Source organism: Xiphias gladius, chromosome 17 (genome assembly GCF_016859285.1).
Source record: "Xiphias gladius isolate SHS-SW01 ecotype Sanya breed wild chromosome 17, ASM1685928v1, whole genome shotgun sequence".
Classification (NCBI taxonomy): Eukaryota; Metazoa; Chordata; class Actinopteri; order Istiophoriformes; family Xiphiidae; genus Xiphias; species Xiphias gladius.
Window position 1 is genome coordinate 15,454,771 of NC_053416.1, and position 20,652 is coordinate 15,475,422.

The 20,652-nt window shown below is 43.1% G+C and overlaps 3 protein-coding genes across 6 annotated transcripts; all 3 read left to right on the forward strand.

Annotated features, from left to right (window-relative positions):
- Positions 1 to 745: 745 nt before the first annotated feature.
- LOC120802424 (serine/arginine-rich splicing factor 1B-like) lies at positions 746 to 5,266 on the forward strand. Of its 2 annotated transcripts, XM_040150234.1 has the most exons (7): positions 746 to 1,229; positions 2,670 to 2,854; positions 2,943 to 3,115; positions 3,374 to 3,672; positions 4,075 to 4,163; positions 4,745 to 5,137; positions 5,228 to 5,266. In XM_040150234.1, the coding sequence occupies exons 1-4, from the start codon at positions 1,036 to 1,038 to the stop codon at positions 3,554 to 3,556; spliced, it is 735 nt and encodes a 244-aa protein (XP_040006168.1). In that variant the 5' UTR covers positions 746 to 1,035; the 3' UTR covers positions 3,557 to 3,672; positions 4,075 to 4,163; positions 4,745 to 5,137; positions 5,228 to 5,266. The 2 variants fall into 2 exon arrangements, with proteins under 2 accessions (XP_040006168.1, XP_040006167.1); XM_040150233.1 differs by lacking the exon at positions 5,228 to 5,266 and having other exon boundaries at positions 4,745 to 5,205.
- Positions 5,267 to 7,202: 1,936 nt separating this feature from the next.
- Positions 7,203 to 9,219, forward strand: dynll2b (dynein, light chain, LC8-type 2b). 2 transcript variants are annotated; one of them, XM_040150235.1, is made up of 3 exons: positions 7,203 to 7,331; positions 8,177 to 8,322; positions 8,417 to 9,219. In XM_040150235.1, exons 2-3 carry the CDS (start codon positions 8,191 to 8,193, stop codon positions 8,552 to 8,554), a joined length of 270 nt encoding a protein of 89 aa, XP_040006169.1. In that variant the 5' UTR covers positions 7,203 to 7,331; positions 8,177 to 8,190; the 3' UTR covers positions 8,555 to 9,219. The 2 variants fall into 2 exon arrangements, with proteins under 2 accessions (XP_040006169.1, XP_040006170.1); XM_040150236.1 differs by having other exon boundaries at positions 7,285 to 7,404.
- Positions 9,220 to 9,533: 314 nt separating this feature from the next.
- On the forward strand, positions 9,534 to 20,236 carry heatr6 (HEAT repeat containing 6). Of its 2 annotated transcripts, XM_040150230.1 has the most exons (20): positions 9,534 to 9,871; positions 11,475 to 11,582; positions 11,696 to 11,836; positions 11,923 to 12,038; positions 12,875 to 12,989; positions 13,085 to 13,186; positions 13,316 to 13,480; positions 13,556 to 13,782; positions 14,125 to 14,299; positions 14,376 to 14,582; positions 15,288 to 15,387; positions 15,466 to 15,866; positions 15,978 to 16,100; positions 16,348 to 16,434; positions 16,934 to 17,068; positions 17,163 to 17,285; positions 17,370 to 17,494; positions 17,793 to 17,889; positions 18,158 to 18,362; positions 19,283 to 20,236. In XM_040150230.1, the coding sequence occupies exons 1-20, from the start codon at positions 9,581 to 9,583 to the stop codon at positions 19,855 to 19,857; spliced, it is 3,618 nt and encodes a 1,205-aa protein (XP_040006164.1). In that variant the 5' UTR covers positions 9,534 to 9,580; the 3' UTR covers positions 19,858 to 20,236. The 2 variants fall into 2 exon arrangements, with proteins under 2 accessions (XP_040006164.1, XP_040006165.1); XM_040150231.1 differs by lacking the exon at positions 13,085 to 13,186.
- Positions 20,237 to 20,652: the final 416 nt, after the last annotated feature.

Sequence of the window (20,652 nt, forward strand, 5' to 3'; positions counted from 1 at the left end):
AAAATGTACATCAGTAAACCAAAAAAAAAGTCTGAATATGCAAGGGTCATACATTTAGATACATTAAGACACTTGATGTCCTTGAGTGAATCAATAGTAGAAAATATAAAGGTAAAAAGAAAAAAATATTTACATTGATGGTAAAATTAAGATGAAAAAGTAATAAAAGAAAATAAGAAGGCATTTTACATAAAATTTCTAAATATCTCCTGAAGCAGACTGAAGGTTTGCACACATTTCTTATTAATAAGTTTAACAGGCTCATGGTCCTTTCTAAATTCCATAATAAATAGTCCAATAGATGAGCAAGGTTAAAAAAAATGTGGACTTTCAAGTATGAAATCTACTTCACATCATCAATAGGTGAACAGTTTTGTATTTTTTGTTCTTGTTTTCACAATATGCAATGATCTTTGGCTTCCAAAATAACCATAAGGTTTGTTTGGCAAATTGATCCTCTAATTTTCTCCAGAATCCTCTTGTAAATGGGCATTCATAAAATACGTGTTTTATCGTGTTTTCTCTCTCTTTACCTGTAAAAGTTTGTGGGATATGTATTATGAACAACGTTTTTTTTTTATTGTACTTCTCTTAATTTTTGGGGGATAACATGCTTTTTGTCTCTGAATATTAAGAAAAATCGGGATTTAGGAATAACATTTGTAACCATACGATATTCTTTACATATAACAGGAAGTTTTTTAAAATCCAAAATAAATCATCATAACTAACAAAGTTTTTTTTTTCCCAGTAATTGACGGCACAATTTTACGGAGCGCACAGCAGGACATCGTACACAACGTGATGACGTCGGGGCCTAGGTTGTCTGCTATTGGTGAATAGGGCTCGCGCACAGGGCTAATGGGTGGGACTGTGGTGAAGGGTCTCCTCCGACGTTCCCGTATCCTTGTACTTAGTTAAGCGACTGTAGCCATAAATGTATCTATATTTCGGTTGTTGGATGTCAAACCGCCGTCTGACTCGTTAGCCCGCTTCGTCGCTCGGCTGCCGCCTTTGTTTCGGGCCACCGCTGTCATGTCCGGCGGAGGAGTCATTCGCGGACCCGCGGGGAGTAACGACTGTCGGATATACGTGGGAAACCTCCCTCCTGATATCCGCACCAAAGACGTCGAGGACGTGTTTTACAAATACGGAGTCATTCGCGATATTGATCTGAAAAACCGGAGAGGAGGACCACCGTTTGCCTTCGTGGAGTTCGAGGACCCGAGGTGGGCTGCAGTGCCACATTTTAACCGTATCCTCCTCCAGAGCTAAACCTAAACCTGTTGTCAGCACAAAACACAGCAGACGCAACACATGGACTTCACCATTACCTTCTAAACTGGTAAAACATAAATTATCTTCTACCTAGGTGACAGGTTTCATGTAAGTTGTCAGTATGTTCAAAATGTTCACTTTATCTTCTTGAAATTTTCCATAAACTGAAACACACCACCCGAACCCCTCCAAAACCTTCAATCATGTACAGTACAGGTCTGTAACACTACACGGAGATTGGAAAAACATTTTTCTTCTAGTCAGTTAATTGTTGTACACGATTTTATGGCATATAGCACTTGCTGCAGGGCCTTTTCAGGTGAACAAATTAGTTAAATGGACTTGTCCGAAATCTGGGTGTTTCACTCTCAAAACATTTTTTTTTTAAACATATGCAAAATAGGGATGCTCTTTCCTCACAGTGGTGTCTACTGTGGCTACAGAGATCAGATTTACACAAGTCTAATTAAACCCCCCAGCCGCCGAGTAAAAGTCAAAAGTTCTTAAATGAATTGTTCCACTGCAATTGAGATCTTTATGATGGTTCGTCTTGCAGTAATGTGCAATTTCACATGCATTTGATGTACAGTAAGCTTTTTTTTCCCCCATGTGGGTTTATCTGGTTGCATTAGTTCTGCCACGTTGTCGCTTTTTAGGTGCTCAGGTTTCCATACCTATAGCCAGTCTTGAACTTTTATACTTCCCCCAAATAAAATAAAATAAAACAAACAAACAACCCGTTGCCATTGTTGGCCTTATTTTTTCTTTAACAATCCACACACATAAATAGAAATAAAGTCTTATTTGAACAAAAAAGCAAATATAAATATAATTCAGTCTTAAAGAGGAATTTAGTTGTTGTTCAGTTTTGCTGGGATGTTGCTAAATGGTTAGTAGGGCCCTGCCATAAGCCAGTCAGTGCTAGTTGGTTCCTAGTCAGTACATCAGCCGATTTTACCTTATCACTGACAGCATATGTTAGTGTCAGCAGATATGGTAGCTTGTCAGTAAAAAAAATGCCAAAAATATGCTTGAGGTACTTTAGTAACAGTGTCACCATTACACACTGTTAAGAAACTCATGTGCATAGTATTTTGTGTGTGTGAGTGTGTGTTTGATTTAATTGAAATTGACCAAACAGAGGGAGAACAGCGTTGACTTCTTCAGCACCATGGACAGAGGCACTGAGACTAAATGGGTTTCAATGCCTCAACAGAGACTGGAGCTCCTTCACATATGTCACTTACTGAGTGTCCAAGCTCGAAGTGTAAAATTTATGAACCAAGCAGTGCACCAAAAAATCCCAAAAAACAATAAATAATGATATGTAATTCATATACTACACTCTACCATGTAGGAAAAAGTGAGTGATTGTCAGTGTCACCCTGCAGGGATGCAGAGGATGCGGTTTATGGACGTGATGGTTACGACTACGATGGCTACCGTTTGCGTGTAGAGTTCCCTCGAAGTGGGCGAGGAGGTGGTAGGGGAGGTGGTGGTGGTGGAGCTTTAGGAACCACAAGGGGAAGATACGGTCCCCCGTCACGACGCTCCGAGTACAGGGTTATTGTCTCAGGTAGGTGATACACCCCTAACGAATTATCTTGTTACCTTTGGGTGTAGTAACTGTTGAGTTTCTTATCACCTTCCTTTCTTCCTGTCAGGGCTTCCCCCCAGTGGAAGCTGGCAGGACCTGAAGGATCACATGCGAGAGGCAGGTGATGTATGTTATGCTGATGTGTACCGTGATGGCACCGGGGTAGTGGAGTTTGTTCGCAAAGAAGACATGACCTACGCTGTCCGTAAATTGGATAACACCAAGTTTCGCTCTCATGAGGTAGGTTAGCGTTACAGCAAGGAATCGCTCTGGGACTAGATTTTGACATTGAAACTGTTTGTTTATGGTAAGTCTTGAAGTCAAACATGGAGCAGGTTAAGTGGGGAAAATGGGCATAGGGTGTAGACGAATGGACAGTCAGTAAAGGTCAGTTTATAACACTGATGAGTGCTCATTCTCTCTGTCATGTATCATTTCTATGTGGAGACACTTGTGGAGAAACATTTTTCCAATTTCTGCTTATTTGTGTGTGTTCAGGGAGAGACGGCCTACATTTGTGTGAAGATGGACGGTCCTCGCAGCCCCAGCTACGGGCGTTCTCGCTCTCGTAGCCGCAGTCGTAGCCGGAGCAAGAGCGGGTCTCGCAGCTACTCTCCGCTTCACAGCAGAGGATCTCCACGTTACTCTCCCCGGCGTTCCCACTCGCGTTCTCGCACTTAAGACACGCCTGACCTTAATTAATCCACCAGCCAGCTCAACCCAGCAATGCATCTCAGAGTGGGGAAGAAGAACTTCACGGAACAAATCCTGTACAGTCTCCATGGACCATTTGATATGTTAGTTGTTTGTTGTTTCTCTTGTTGTATTTTCCCGTTTTCCCAGTTTTCAGTTGTGATTTTTATTTTACTTTACATTTTTCTAGACTCTTGTTTGACCAGTTAAGATTGGCTGCAAAACCCTGGTCTGTGTATGTTGCCCTCTCTTTTATTTATATTCTCCCTTTCCTTTTCACCCCAAAATGATCAACATCCCTTTTCTGCTAACCTTGTCTCCCCCTTTTGTGTACTTTTCCTCCTCCGATTCCAGGGTGTATTGAAAGGAATGGTGGCTTTTTAGAGGAATTCATCTTTGTATGCTTTATGTTGTAGTTGTTGTTTTGCAGGTGGTACAGTTATATATTTTTCTCAGTCTTGTATATTTGCTATTGTACTTTGACCCTCTCGTGTGTTTCTCTGTAGAGTTCAGAGGAGCAGGATAGGATGGGAACAGAGGAAACAGTTCATATTAAGATAAACAGGAGGAGGAGGAGTCAAATATGGCACCAATGGTATGATGGCTGTGGCCTCTCACAACTCTGAAATTGCATTAAATAAGGCTTTAGTCTTTTTTTTTTTTTTTTTTTATAACCTGAATATATGCTTGGAAATAACTGAGTACTGTTACCCAATGTTTCTGGTTGTATTACAAGTTTTGTTTTGTTATGCTATAGTTGCTGTACTTGTGCATGCTCCCATTACATTCTAACTACCAGCAAGGTTACTTGCCTTCTGTCAGTAGCCTTTAAAGTTTAGCGGTTCTGCTCACCGGTCCTGCAGGTTTTTCTAAAACATAATAGAATCCTGTGTTGGGTCAGGACCGTATCACTTAATTGTATATAGCCTTCTAGACTGTACACTACCTTCTGTTTGGTAACCCAGTGGTCATTGGTGTTTCTGCTTGTGCTCATTTCTTAAAATCCAAAGTAATTGCAATTTTTTTAGGGGGGGGGGGGGTTTGATCGTAGGCAGTGTCCCTTGTTATTCTCAACATAAACTCCCACGTAGATGCATTTATTGACATTTTTAAGTAATTTGTGAAGGTGTGATTCTAACTTGCCTCCTTCTCTTTGGTTTTGCTGGTATTCTGAAGGTTTGGACTGGGCTCATTGTCTCCCCTTTCCGGAGCCGGATCAGGATTCAGGATCAGATCAGGATCAGGATTAGGATTAGGCTTCAGGATGGATACATGGAGCAGGAGCATGGGAGCATTTTACCGGGAGAGGATCCCGACCCCTGGCCCTGTCCACATAACCCCATCAAACCGGAAACGTAGTGAGATATTCAAACTAAATTGGCTTTCAAACAGTCAAAAGAAAGATGTTTTTTTTCGTGTGGGACCTAAGAGACAACATCACTGATGGCATCCTGATGAGTGATTGTTTTTCAGATAAAAATCATTTTTTATTAAGTGGAGCAAAGCTTGGATCAAATCCAGGAGGAGGGCTGGGAGGTGCAGGATGGATCCACACACCTAAGGAGAGTGGTAAATAGTGGGCAACCATTAACAGTGGAGGAGGGAGGGAAGAGGGAGGCGACAAGGAAATGTGACCTTAATTTGTTTTTTTTCTCTTAGGTCGGTCTTTTGCTGCAGAAGATGAGTTTTAATTTTGCTACGTATAATCTTCAATATTTAGAAGCTTTGTTCTCTTCAATAAAAGTTCAATTTATAGTTTCATATTGTTGTGTTTTTCTTTTTTTAGTAGTAGTAGAAAAAAATCATAAATTACACTGCCCACCTAAAAGCTTCCTGTGAGGTGAAGGAAACAAAACTACTGACAAGCTGTAAAGTGCAAATAGCTTCAGACTTACTTAAGCAACTAGACTGAAGGGTATCAGTGGAATTTTGTGATACTATAATATGCCTTTGGGCCTTTGTTAGTTACCACATCTTGAAAAATAGGGAAAAGCTGCATTCTCATGCTGTTGTGTGCATCTGTACAGGAAGGGACAGAAATGCTAATGGGATGCAGGATGCCGATTCTGCAGTGGCAGGATATTTATACTTTTTATCACAAAAAACACTCATTATCCTACCTACAATTCTCTCTTGCCCCCCGCCCCTCCCCCTCAAAAAAGAAAGGTCAGTGCCGGCCTTTTTGCTGTGTCTGTAGATGTTAAGGCAGAAAGAAATCACAGTAGTAAAAGGATATTGTTGATGTGTGAGGAGGAAATGTTTTTTTATCTGTCACCACCTTCCTTGATTTTTTTATTTTTAAGAAGACCATCCAACACAGGAAACAGGAACTCTCCGCACTTTCTTACTAAACCTCGGCCATTGCTACCCCAGTTTATTTCCTAATTGTAACCTTGGCTGTATACACAAGCCTTGATCCCACAGTAATCACTGAAAGATCCCCTCAAGACAACATAAGACGTGCATTAGGTGTCTCACATGATTTTTTCACAAATAAAGTTCAGTTACCCTGTTAAAAATACATTTATGCCTCCTCCCTCTTCAAAAAATCCAGAATCTATGAATATGCAAATATTTTGGATTTTAAAAGTTTCCCTACTAGACACGGGTTGTCTCCTACTTCATTGTGAAGTCCATTCTCATTGTGCGTGTGCTTGACGTTTCCACATCGGCCTGTGTAAGTTGCAGACTGGATTGAAGGTGAGCACAGAGAAACTTTCCCCGTTCAGCAGACGAGTGTAAAGAAGGCCTTTCAGTGTCAAACTCTGGGTGTACATCATTCACAGTGAAGCGCAAACATTTAAGTAAAGTAACAATAAGCAAAACACATTTTTGAGCAGGGAGGGGACTTTAAAAAGAGCAGCCAAATTAATCGGATTTTGCATTCAATTTCCTCATCCTGGATCTTAAGTCAAATTTAGTTTATTTTCATAAGTAAAGGTGCTTTCATTAGAACTATAATATGGGGGGGGTTCAACTCCATTTTTCCAGAGGTGTCCCCAAAGGCTTCTGTAACCTCTGCGGTACAGAGATATTGCCTTCTCAGGTTTCTCCAAGTTATCATACTGGCTGGGGCCCAGAGGAAGTCCTTTATGTCATCATGCTGCATTGAAGAATGTGGACACTTAGTGTGGATGCCCAGGAAAGGGTCATTTAGAACAACTGTGAACTGCAAAAATGCTGTCCGTGCATGAATTTTTGAGGGCTAGATGGCCTTTATCTAAAATGGTCAAGCAGGCAGTTTGTGGCAAAATGGGATTTGGCTCCCAATGTGGAAAACTGTTCAAAAAAACCCTCTCAGGAAAATGATTTGAAATGATTTTCCTTTGTTCATTTTTAGTGGTATACTCGCTTTTCTACATGACTAGCATAGGATCAATAGTCCAAACACTGCTGCATATTCAATTCCTGCCTTGCCTCCTCTGTTTCGGTCTGATCTAGCTGCTCGTGTTTCGCAAGCTCTTTAAATTATGCGGATCGATACTATCGATCAACCCGATCACCTGGATCAATCACGCCCACTGAGGGGAAAGTGGGGAGGGGGGTGAAAACGGTGCATTCTGGGTGGAAATAAGATGCAGGCACCGTCCGCAAGTAAAAAACGCCGTCAGCAGGGTGGAGGCTTCCCGCCAGCCAATCAGACACCGGATGTGGCGGGGAGGGCGGGGCAGAGACGCACGCTTTCCCTGCATAAATTAACGAAAACCTGTACAGCCGCCCGTAACGCACACGTCTGGACGTTGTAACTTCACAGGGGGAGACGGTAAGAGGCCATCGTGTTTCTGACGCTGTGAATTGCTGTTTGTCGGTCGTTCAACCTGTGCGCTCGTCGGCAGGTGAGCGCGAGTGCCGAGGCTTCCGCTGCCCGCATGCTAACCTCGCCTGAGCCTCCCGTGTAATTGTCCTGAGGAAGCTGTGGCAAATGCTCCTTCCACTTTCTGTGCACTCTCGGCAGACCTCACAACTTGAGTCGGTGATAGTTGTCACTGAAATTTTTTTGCATTGCAGGAGGAGTAACTTGTTGAATATGTGCAGAAATGAGCTGTTCCTTCCCGAGCGTTATTGAAGCGAAGTTATCACGCTGTCAGCTGCACACTGCAGGTGCCCCCATTTCAATAATGCTGCTGAATTATGTATGTCATGTCAGCACCTTTCCTGTATTGCTTACTGTGATCCGTGCAGACAGGACGCATTGTGTATGTCTCACACGCCCACATTACTGACTTGTCTTAACTGCAGTAAGTAAAATCCAGAAGTGTCTGGGTACATCTGTGGGGATCATGATTCTCCCCCCCCCCCCCAAAGTTGTCCAGATGACTTGGTAATACTGCTTCATGAGGCCTCCTGTCCAGTCAGCTGGATTGGATAAGGGGGCCAGGTTCACTTAGCTCTCAGTTGTAAATCACGTAAATCCTCAATTCGGGATGGAAATAAGGGGACTTAAACTACATTCATGGGCTGTTTCTGTAAGCAAATGTTGATGCCGTGGAAATGGAACAAGTCTCATTGGTTGCACGACCTGAAACGATTTAAAAACTATGTGGGGGGGGGGAAATTGTCACTGGATATGTATAATATAAATTTTTTTTTTTTCTCCCTCCTGTGCAGTTAAAATAGCCAACATGTCTGACAAGAAGGCGGTGATAAAGAATGCAGATATGTCTGATGAGATGCAGCAGGATGCAGTGGACTGTGCCATGCAGGCTATGGAAAAGTACAACATTGAGAAGGATATCGCTGCCTATGTCAAAAAGGTACGTTGGATCAATATTAAAGTGATTAGCACAAACATGTAACATTTATTGAAGCCTCTTATCTATGCTATGCTAAATATTTTCTCCCCTGCAGGAGTTTGACAAGAAGTATAATCCCACATGGCATTGCATTGTTGGGAGGAACTTTGGCAGCTATGTGACGCACGAGACGAAGCATTTCATCTACTTCTACCTGGGCCAAGTGGCCATTCTACTGTTCAAGTCAGGCTGAAATCCAAACATGCCCTCCTAAAACTACTTTTAATTCAGCCGTTAATACTTCTGTGCCATGCCATACATTTGCTACTACCTTTCTGCAGGTATGCCTACCTCCAGGTCTCCTGCTTGCTTCAGTCTGTTATTGTTTGCCACCTACAACACTACCACCATCGGCGGATGGCGCTTTAATCATGCCCGGACTGGTGGTGTGCCATTCATAGAAATTGCAGATGTAAAACTTATCATGCCAGCACTCAGTCAGCATTTGTGCATCTGACAGACTCACCATGAATCATAATTTCCAGATATTATTTCTGCTGTGTATCGATGCACGGCCCCTGTACATTATTTCATATTAATATGTTGTATAATAACTTATTTTTCAAGAAATTAAAATGAGCAACAGAAAGTTTTTGTTGAAATGCCTTTGATTTTTCTGTGTCAACTGAGACTGAATAAAAATGCCAAGACTGTTGCTCAGACTTAATAAAGAATATTACATGCTAAGTGATTTAAGGTTTTGTACATGCTTTAACATTCCTGTTCCCACTTCTGCTGTGAATATTTGTCACTGCTGTATATCTCTGGAATGTAATTTAGTGTGCACTTTGGTATTGTGATATCTTCAACATGTTGCGCGCAAAACAACTTTGAGACAGTAAATTGCTTCAAAACGTGTTTAGGTGTGTACGTGTTCCTTGACTTTACTTCACTTCCATGTACTATAATGTCTTCACTTCTTGTGGGGCCTCAGGCAGTATATTGCCTCCTGTATATTCTGATCATAGTAATGTGAAGCAGGGCGCATACTTTCCTTTGAGGCTACAAATCAGGTCACAATTTCTTGCCTGAGACAACGTATGTAAACGTTTATTCACCTCTTACTAAGGGAGAAGATTAAGCTGAGTAATTGGGGTCTGAGTGTTTATGTTTCTGAATTGCACTGCAGGGGGCAGTAGTGAACCTGGCATTTGGGTGTTAAGCTTGAAATGAAGCGCAAGAACCACCAAACAAGTAAAATACTTCCTAGGGTAGAAACATGGCCGCTCACACTGGGCTGCCAGCACCGGCTCTTGGCCGTGGCGGTGTCCATGCTTTCACCCCGGTGGCTCCCGCTGAGTCGGCCCCGTACAGTCCTATGGGGACGGAGGGTTGGCAGCTCGGCTCGCCGTCGGACGCTGAGAAACTGTTTTCCCGCTGCTCCGCAAAGCTGAGAGCCCTGCGAGCAGACTCCGGCCAACTCAGGGAGGAGCTCAACCTGCTGTTTGACCAGCTCCTGTCCGAAAACTACAACAAAACCTTCTACCCCAATATCAACATCCGACCAGAGGTAACGGTCTTGTAAAGACGCCTAACTTAACTTGTGATACTGGCAGACTCAAATAAATAGGCTCTGAGGCAACGTTATGGTCAGGTTACATTGACCGGAACAAACACAGCAACGATGGCCAAGCCTAGACCCATATAAACCTAGTGTATCTGTCTGAAACTGGTACCGTCAGAGCAAACTCAAGTAGCGTTCACTTGTGTGTGCTTGAACACTGCAGACGTGCACTCACAGAGCACTTTATTAGGGACACAGTACTGAGACTGAGTAGGGCCTCGGTTTGCTCTCAAAAACGGCCTCGGTGCTTAGTGGCCTGGATTCCGCAAGATGTTGAAAACTTTCCTTTGAGATTCTGGTCCATGTTGACATGACTGAATCACATCATTCATCATTCATCACATCCTGCAGGTCTTCTACTGGATTCAGATGTGGTGACTTGGGAGGCCACTGAAATACACTGAACTCATTGTCATGTTCACGAAACCAGTCTGAGACGATTTGTGCTTTGTGACATGGTGCGTTATCATGCTGGAAGTAGCCGTGAGAAGAAGAGTAAATTTTGGCCATAAAGGTATGCGCATTGTCAGCAACAATACTCAGATAGGCTGTGACATTCAAACCATGATTGATTGGTATTGGTGAGCCAAGAAAACATTCTCCACACCTTTACACCACCACCAGCAGCCTGGACTGTTGACACAAGGCCGGTTGGGTCCATGGGTTCATGCTGTTTACGTCAAATTCTGACTCTACCATCTGCGTGCCTCAGAAGAAATCCAGATTCATCAGAAGGCTACGTTATTCTAGTCATCTACTGTCCAGTTCTGGTGAGCCTGTGCTCATAGCAGCCTCGGATTTCTGTTCTTGGCTGACAGGGGTGGAACCCGACGTGGTCTTCTGCCTTTCTAGCCCATCAGCCTCATGGTTCAACATGTGTTTTTTCTGAGATGCTTTCTGTGCATCACAGTTGTAAAAAGTAGTCATCTGAGTTACCGTAGCCAACCAGTCTGACTATTCTCCTCTGACCTCTCTCATCAACAATGCGTTGAGTAAACTCTAGAGACTGCTGTGTGTGAAAATCCCAGGAGATCAGCAGTTTCAGAAATACTCAAACCAGCCCATCTGACACCAATAATCACGCCACGGTCAAAGTCACTGAGCTCATATTTTTTCCCTCCTTTTTCTAATGTTGGAATTGAAATGTAACTGAAGCTCCTGACTTGTATCGGCATGATTTTACGCAGTGCACTGCTGCCACATGATTGGCTGACTAGATAATTTCATGAATAAGCAGATGTACGGTTTTTCCTAATAAAGTGCTCGGTGAGTGTCCTTGCTGCTTGCTTTACTCACTGGTGTTCATTAACCTCCTAAGGAGCCCCAAGGCATAAAATTGGGCGCTTATTGTCCCCTACTACACGTGGCAGTGTTATTATTATCTAAAACCTACCAGTACACTGGAGCTGAAATGGTTGGTTGATCAAGTGATTAGTTGGTTCTAAGAAAATTAAATGGCCATTTTGATAATTTATGATTTTTTGTTTTGTTTTTTTGATGCTGTGAACGACATTTTTGGTTGTGCTGAGGCTCTTAATTTCCATTTCAGGATGTGTGTACTCTGCTGAAACATGCCAGCTGTCTTGTGCCACTGTGTCAAGAACATTTAGTCATCAAACTCTGCCAGCTAATGCATCATCTACTCAATCAGCTAAAGGTAACAACTAACCTTTACTGCCAGTAGAGCTCAGCCTGCACATCCACCAATGTACTGACTATGAGCTGGCAAATTTTCTTTTGTTCTCACTGATTTTTTTTTTTCATATAAAGGTAATATTGGACGAGCAGACATTAGATGTGCTGGTGAAATATACCGCCAGTGCATTGAAAACGTGCAGTACGTGGACACACTCAGATGTCCTCCTGGCACTCTCCACAATAGTGTATGGGAATGGACCTCAGTGCCACCAAGTAAGTACTTGTACAAGTGTTCTGAAGGTTTCTTGTCGTTAAAGATAACTATTGAATATTTACATTGAGATTTTTCTCATTCATAGCACCTCAGTGACTTACTGGTTGAAGATGGAGTCCTTCTGCTGTATAGTGCTCCATCTCAGCCAAATATGGAATTACGCCGTGTTGCTCTTACCTGTATGGCAAACATCTTTCTCAGGTAGGCCCTAACATCCTTATGAATTCAGCCGGTAGCCAAACTGTGCATTGTGGTTGGCGGCCAGTTCGTAGACTGCTTAAAAACATGGACTCTGATCGGATTTCTGAAGGAGTGTATTAAATCTTTGGAGTTAAGGTTCACCAACCCCAATCTAGGAGCCAGAATAAATGAATATGGACATTCGGGTGGCGCTAAAGTGAAGCAAGCAAACTAATCCTAATCCTATATCTTTTTTTATTCTAATAATAACTTTCAACTTCCCCATTAAGATGCTCATTACAACAAGTGAAATGAGATATTTACACTTAAAGGCCGTTGTTGTTTTTTGCAGCTATCTGCATTTTCATGTTATGCTCTGTCAAAAACAAAGTCAAAGTCATCAAACACCAGTAGGCTCTGAAAGTGGCACTGAAATGGTTGTAGCTTTGTGGAGTAAGGCGGCTGTTTTCAGCTTGGATTGACAGCTGTTACAGTGGATTCCAAAGTAGGCCCAATGTCATGGAAAAAAATATCACGGGAAACATGCCAAAACTGCTACTGCAACACAATCCACTATTTCCTTGATCACCCAAATATGAATGTGTTGGAAAAATTCATATTTTGCTCTCAAATATTTATATTTTCATGTTTTCCTTGAAGGCACTACAGCACTGGCCTCAACATTACTCCTCCAAGAATTACATCCAAAATCCATTCATTAAGGATATTTATTTGCATTCTAGGTCACAAACTGGCTTTTGTATTGTAGTGGTTTTTTTCTGGCTAAATGCTCCTTCTTGGTACTTAAATTCCTGGCTGTAATTATTTCTGTGCTTGGCTTGACTGTTTCTCTCCAGGATCCCCGGTCAGCCACCTTTGGATGATCAATACAGAAGTGTGTGTTTCAGAGTCTTCCTGAAAACACTGCAGTCACCCAAACCTCCCAACACTGATGAGCTCTTCTACTGCATGGTACGGATAATTTGTGTGTTGTAACAAAAATGTCACTGGGGAAAAATGCTTTCGGTCATAGCTGACCCATGCCTGCCCTGGTCTCCTCTGTGCAGGTGATCCAGGCAGCCCTGAAGGGACTTCAATGTTGTCTCTCAGGTGGGAAGTGGAAATTTGGTGGAGGGGAAGAGCTTGGATCTGTACTGGCCACACTGAAGGTGCAAAACTATACCACAAATGCAGTTTTTTCTTCTGCTTTACCATTTTTTGTCCTTTTTAAGCAACAAACGCTACATGACAGTTTATAGTTTGGTAATAAATTAGAAATTTGTACGCATACTCTGCAGAGGCTCATGTTCCAGGGAGCTCCAGGTGTGAGCGTCGAGTGGCCGGCTGTGCTTTACCCAGCACCTCTTCCTCAGTATGAGGGTCTTTCTACACCAAAACCTGCTGAACCACCAAAACCCTCTGAGACACCAAAGGATGCCGCTGTGCCAGGCAAAGCCTCAGGGGTAAGACAATCCTTAATTTTAGTTAATCACAGTTTTAGTAAGGACCATATTAAAATCAGTTGTGTCTCTCCTAAGAATAAAAAGAGGAAATCCAGAGGAAAGGGGAAGAAGACGAGCACTGAGGAGAACAGAGGGAATGATGGAGAGGAAGATGATAGAGAGGCGGTGTCTGCATTTCGGAAAGGAGGGGGAAGAGAGGGAGAGTCTAAACCCTCTGCCCCATCTCTCTACCCATCCTGGAAGCGAAACAGTTCTGACTCAGAGTTTTCTGACACAGAGGGCAATGCACAGAGCAAATTAAGGTACAGAAGGACACTGCTCATATCCATCCATGTCACTGCTTTCTCGTTCTTTGGTACCAGCATGCATGTTTGCTCATGAAAGTCGAAGCTTTTTCCTTTGCATGCGTTGCATTACTACAAGCTTAATATGTCTTGAAAACGATTCATGAGTTACATTTGAGGAAAACTACTTTATGCCTCCTAAAAGGTTAACATGTTTCAAGTAAGTCATTGAAGTTTTTTCCCCCTAATTTTAGTTAACAGCAGAAGCAGAGACAGTTTGTTATACTCCAACATTTCCTGCACGAATGAGCGAGAAATCATTTTCTTGGTCCTCCATCCTGCAGTATTTTCCTTTTTCAGACTTTACCACGGCCGTGTGCGTCAGGGAGCTCTGCACTGTTTGCTGGCATTGATGAAAGGTGTAGAAAAGCGGACTCTGTACGGGTACTGGTCTTCCTTCATCCCTGACTCTCCTATTGGGGGACCACCACCTCTGACTCTGCTCACAATTGTACTGAAGGACCCATCGCCAAAGGTACAACATAACCTCACTCATGTTATGATTCTCCTCAACGTGTATGACTGTAACATCTCTCTCTCCTCCCTCTTAGGTACGTGCGTGTGCGCTGCAGGTATTGTCGGCCATGCTGGATGGCTCCCGTCAGTTCCTGGCTGTGGCTGAAGATACGGCGTCTCCTCGTACGTCTTTCACTCCTTTCTCCTTCTCGCTGGCCACTGCCGTCAGAGAACTGCACCGTGCTCTCAGTCTGGCTCTGCTGGCGGAGACCGCCCCTCAGACACTCACACAGGTCATCAAGGTATGATAACATGCGCTCGATAAACGCAGTTTACTGTCATGTGTGTTACCGCCTTTGCCTACTGAAAGCTAAAGGGGAAGTGCACGGATTTTACAGTTGGAAGTCGAGTTGCATTGTGGGTAAAGTAGGCACCAGGTTTTGACAAGGGGAAAAAAAAGTGTGGAATGCCAAACACGATATCTCTGCTTCTGCTGCAACGATTTTTCCAACAGCAGTCCAACAGTGTTGTGGAAGTGTAATTCTAAATTGGCAGAGTACAATTTTAATAAAAGCTACAGGTTTAAAGGGTTTTAGATGTTGCATTTTTACAAAATGAACAAAAAATTAACAAACTAACAATCAACGGACACATTAGCTGCCCTGTGAGGCTGTAATGCTCATTTTACATGGGAAAACAAAATTGTTGGACGGATGAACAATGGATCGACAACTTTGCTATTGACAAGACAATGTTAACTCCAGATCCATTTAGTCACTTGTGATGACAGCTGCTTTTTCCAAGGCCAAGAATGAATTGTCACGCTTAGCTTTGCTTTTCATACATTTAGATCCTCACCACGTACAGGAAAGTTTATAGGGTGACCCAAATCTTACTTAGACTGTAAAACGGAATGAGCATAGAACAAATTGTGCTGAGACAATGACCAACTCCCAAATGCAGGTTTATTATCCTAACAGCATGTCTCCTCCGTTCCTGTGTGTTAGTGTCTGGCCTATTTGGTGGCCAACGCTCCCTACCACCGTCTCAGACCTGGTCTGCTCAGCCCACTCTGGAAGCAGATGCGTGCTTATGTGCGCCACAGAGGTCTGTATTTTGTCCGAGCTCTCAAGTAACAGGCCAGTTAATTATGCTTCTTTTAAAACAACTGTTCTCTTTCTTTAGACGTGAACGTGCGTGTGTCTGTCCTGACACTTTACGGGGCTCTGGTGACGACTCAGGCTCCTCTCCCTGAGGTTCAACTCCTCCTTCGACACCCGGACGGTGGCGGCAGCAGCAGCACCGGCTCCTTCACGCCGCAGGACTCGGCTCTCAGCTGGAGACAAAGAGACGGAATGTCCTCACCCTGTCGCACACCAGTCATACGCTCCCAGCGCAGCTCGCACACACACTCCCCCCACGTTCTTCACACACCGGGGGAGGAGGACAGCTTGCCGCCGTGGCTGCTGCAGCTGTGTGTGTCGCTGGTGACTCAGCCCAGAGAGGAGCAGTCAGACAGCGAGGGAGCGGGAACAGGAGGAGGTGCTGTCTTGGAGCCCTCCCCTGTCCGACTAGAAGCTTTGCAGGTGAGAAATAGTGGGTGAGACAGAAAGCAACAAAAGAAATCCCCAAATAGACATTTCTGAAATCTCTGAATGGGTTTTTTTTTAAGTGTGTCATGTATCACGATTTTTCAGGTCCTGTCCCACCTGGTACGTGGCTACTTCTCTCTAGCCCAAGCATGTCTGTGTGAGATTGGGCAGGTGAGCGCACGCTGCCTCGGGGAGACAGACCCCTCCATACAACTGCACGGAGCTAAGGTAAAGCCCACTAGTTCTTCGTACTCCATCTTGAAGTGACCTTCACACTGCTCATGGTTTGTGTGTCCCATGCTTTTTCTTTTCTTTTCTCTGCACCCACGTTCAAGCCTGAGCAATACAGATGTTGTAAATATAATATTGAAAATTGATTTTGTGATTGCACAACATGACAACAATTAAGAAATATTTAGAAATGACATAAGTAACAACCAGAAGGTCAAGATCTGTGTCATCAACATTTGTTTAGTTACTAGAGGAGTTGGGGACAGGAATAATCCAGCAGTACAGAGCAGAGAACAACGTGCCTGAGAGCTCGAGGGTCCCCATGAGCCAAGTACGTACAAGCTGTCTTTATACTGTATATATACTATATCAGGCTAGACCTGTTTTAATTTGATAAGAGATTCTTGTTTCGTATTGCTGTTTGTTTCCTTTTATTGTGTTAGATTCTTCCCTCTCTCATTCAGATGATATATTATTGAAAGACACTGAGGAGCCAGACCGAAGACTAGGGCCTCTAGTTTGATTGTATGCCACTGGAGAGTGTTTGGTTGTTTTTTCTTCTCCTTTTTGAAACTGCCGAGGCGGGCTTATGTATCCAAATTTATGTCAAAACTAAAAAAGATTTAGAAGAGATTAGAAATAATATATTACACTGTTCATAAAATGGGCGTCACTTTTGATAAAGAGATTTAATCACAACAGTCTGAAGAAAAACATAGTTACTTCATGAACGGCTAAACATCTCAGTTGTTTGATTAGAAAATTCTGAATGCCAAGTTTTAAGATTATTGTGTTTTCATTCATTTCATTCATATGTGTGCATGATAAAGGTGGTGCAGTTTTGGTCAGAAGTCTTGAGCGGCCCGCTGAACGGAGCGCTGCAGAACGAACAACATCCTATGCTGCAGACGAGCGCCTGCGACACGCTCTCCTCCATCCTGCCGCAGGCCTTCTCAAAGCTGCCTGTGAGTTTCACTATGACTGAACTCTGTCTCTTTCTGCACGGCTAATACTGAGCTTCATGGACGCTGTATGTGTGATGTGTAATGCTGTTTTTAGGACAAGACCCAGCTGATGTGCATCACTGTGCTACTGGGGCTGACCTACAATGAAAACTATCTGCTGAAGACCGCAGCTGTCAGGGCTCTGGGAGTCTATATACTGTTCCCCTGTCTGAGAGAAGTAAGGACGGGGACATACTGAGCGCCAACTAAAATCTTTTCAAATTTCAGAAGGATCTGTTCTGAGGTTGTGATGTCTTTTCAGGATGTGATGTTCGTCGCAGATACAGCAAATACAATCCTCGCCGCCCTCGACGATCGATCTCCAAATGTCCGTGCCAAGGCCGCCTGGTCGCTAGGCAATCTCACAGACACACTTATTGTCAATATGTAAGAAAGCATACAGAGTTCTGAGTAAATGCCTCAGAAATCACACAGCATGCTTCTTTATAATGGTTCATTAACATAATCTGATGTTGAATAAATTAAAGCATTGATCACTTGCTTATCTTACAAAATAAGACTTACTTTCATCATGTCATTAACGAAGTATGGGTTTTAAGAATAAAAAAAAAAAAAACACTAGCTAACTGATTTAGATAAAATTAGTATGATATAGTATTCAAGGTATATAATCTGTTATTAGAGATTTTCCTTCTGTAATCTGTTTACCTCCTGTCTATATCAGGGAGAGTGTAGGTGTGGACTTCCAAGAAGAGTTATCGGACATGCTGCTGCTCAAGATGCTGCAGGCAGCGACTCGAGCGTCGGCCGACAAAGACAGGGTAAGAGCATTCACACCTTCATACACAAGAGCAAGTAGATTGTTAGCTCTTGCCACGTTTTGTTCTGCTGTGAATTTATTTCAAAATGCATCTGGTGTCAGAGTAAACACAACTGAATAGAGAATGGATTAAATGGCTAAAATGCTCTTTTACATTAAGTTCTCAGCCAGAATCGAATATCTGCCCCTGTAATGACATCATTTTCTAATCTTCTTTTTGATTGGCTCTTATCTGTCTGAACTCGCGTCCTCTCTTCGACCCTCCCCAGGTGAAGTCTAACGCAGTGCGAGCCCTGGGGAATCTGCTTCATTTCCTGCGTCAGAGTCAGCTGACCCGGTCTGCTTTCCAACGACCGCTGGAAGACGCGGTCCGTGCTCTCGTAAAAACCATCCAATCAGAGGCCACGATGAAGGTGCGATGGAACGCCTGCTACGCCTTGGGAAATGCTTTCAGAAACCCTGCGCTGCCACTCGGTAAGTCTTTATTCCCAGGGTATTCAGTTCATACTGAGGGTGTTTGCCCTCTGTGACTATGCTTCCAACCGGGATTAAAAGGAATAGTGTGATATTTTGGGAAATATGTTTTATTTGCTTTCTTGTGGAGCAGAAGATGAAGCTACAGCCAGAGGACTGTTATCTTAGCTTAGCATAAAGACTGGCAACAGAGGGAGACAAGTGTATTTCAAAAAATGTTGAACTATTCGTTTAAAAAAGATCTGATGCTGTTTGTTAAAGGTAGGAAACAAATTGCTAAAGTAATAACAGCATTTCAGTGTATTAAACCTATAGTTAATGTGACACAGCCATTGTAGATGTTAGTTCTGACTTCTGACACTCTGAGATGTAAATGACTAGATCAGATAACGTCCTGTTGGTATTGGGGTGTGTGAGAGAAAATTAAAAAAAGCATTCAAGTTCTGTAATTATATAAAAGGAACAGCCACACAAACGTCTCTGAATGATACCCGCACATATTCGCTTACATACAGCCTAGAAAAGTATCTTACAGTCTTAATGGAAGAGTTCACCATTTTGGGAAATACACTTATTCATTTTCTGGCTGAGAGTAGATGAGACAATTGATACCACACTCATGTCTGTACACTAAATAAGAATCTACAGCCAACAGGCAGTTAGCTTAGCTTAGCATAAAGGCTAGAAATTGGGAAACAGATACACTATCTTCTCATCTAACTCTAAGGGAATAAACGTATATCCAGAACAATTTATCTGGCTTGTAAACAGTGGGTTTAGTGCGTTGTCAGTATTACAGGGTTTGTTTGTTGAAGAGGTGTATCCAACAGTGATGGATCTGAATTTTAGTTTTTTTTTTTTAATTTTAATGACGCTCAAATGTCAAGCTTTACAGTTAATTTGTGTTTCTTTCTTCTCAGAGTCAGCCCTGTGGTCTCGTGACGCGTTCTCTGCCCTCTGCAACGTTGTTACTTCCTGTAAGAACTTCAAAGTGCGGATCAAATCGGCGGCTGCCCTGGCAGTTCCTGCCCACCGCCGCTGCTACGGGGACACAAAGCGGTTCAGCTGCGTGTGGCATTCGTTGGCCACAGCGCTCGAGAACAGCGAAGACACAAATGACTTCTTGGAGTACCGCTACAGCGCCAGCCTGCGACACACGCTCTCACAAGCTCTCCTGCACCTGCTCAGCGTCAGCCATTCCCAGGACATGCCCGACCTCGGGGCATCACTGGCCGGCCCGGAGGGGATTGGCATCAAAGAGCATTTGATCAGATATCTGAGAGCGGAGGAAGGAGGAGGAGAGGGGGCGGAGGGAGAGAAAGACGCAGGGGGGGACAGTTTCAACCCTCAGCAGAGAATCGGACGTCTGCAGCAGACTCTGATCAGACTGAAGGGGGTGAATTCTGAAGGGGAATTAGGGAGAGAGGAGGAGAGAGGTAAGGAGGTAGTAGTCAGTTTCCTGGAGGATTTGCTAAAGACCTGTGAAGAGCCGTAAAAATCTCCAGCTGCAGCGATGGGTTTCAGAAAACTGAGACCTGAGGTCACAAGAGCTCTTCTCTCTGGTCGGGACGGAGGAGGACAAACAACCAAATACAAACTAACAAAGCAGTGACTGAAGGCAAAGATTATGTAACCAGCTTTGTCATAGTGTGATCTTAGGACGTCACAAGGAACCACAAGGCTGTTCAGAAAAACTCGAGGCCATGTACTGGACATGTACTGTATGTCTGTTTTGTTTTTTTTTTTTTAAGTTGACAGTGGCTTTTTATATCCTTTTATTTACTTAATTGCACTTGCACTCTAACATCTGATATTCAAAGGCATGTAGTGAAATTACATTTTAAGAACAAATATTAAAATTGAGATTAAGGCTGGGTGATGATTTATTGTCTTTTCACCTTCAGTTGAATCAATGCGATGATGAATAATGAATAAAAATGACTGAATAATTGAAGTCCTTGTTTTACGTGTTTGGAGAGTTTTGTCCGATGTGTAACGGTGGAACCTGGCTGATTGCACTGAACATCAGTTTGATTGTTTTATTTGTGATTTTTATATCAGAGAAATCTTTTGTTGGCTCTGTCTTACATCATGCTGTTGCCCTGAATTTGACCTGAGATTGGAAAGTGTGAAAGTAACAACTTGAACTCATACAGCTCACTAACTAATCTGAAAAACTACCACTGCCTCTCCATGTGACACAAAATTCACAAAATGAGATACAGTTCTCTCACCTGAGGTCTTATATGAATGGAAATGCAATAGAGTCATTGTTGCTGGCAGAAAAATA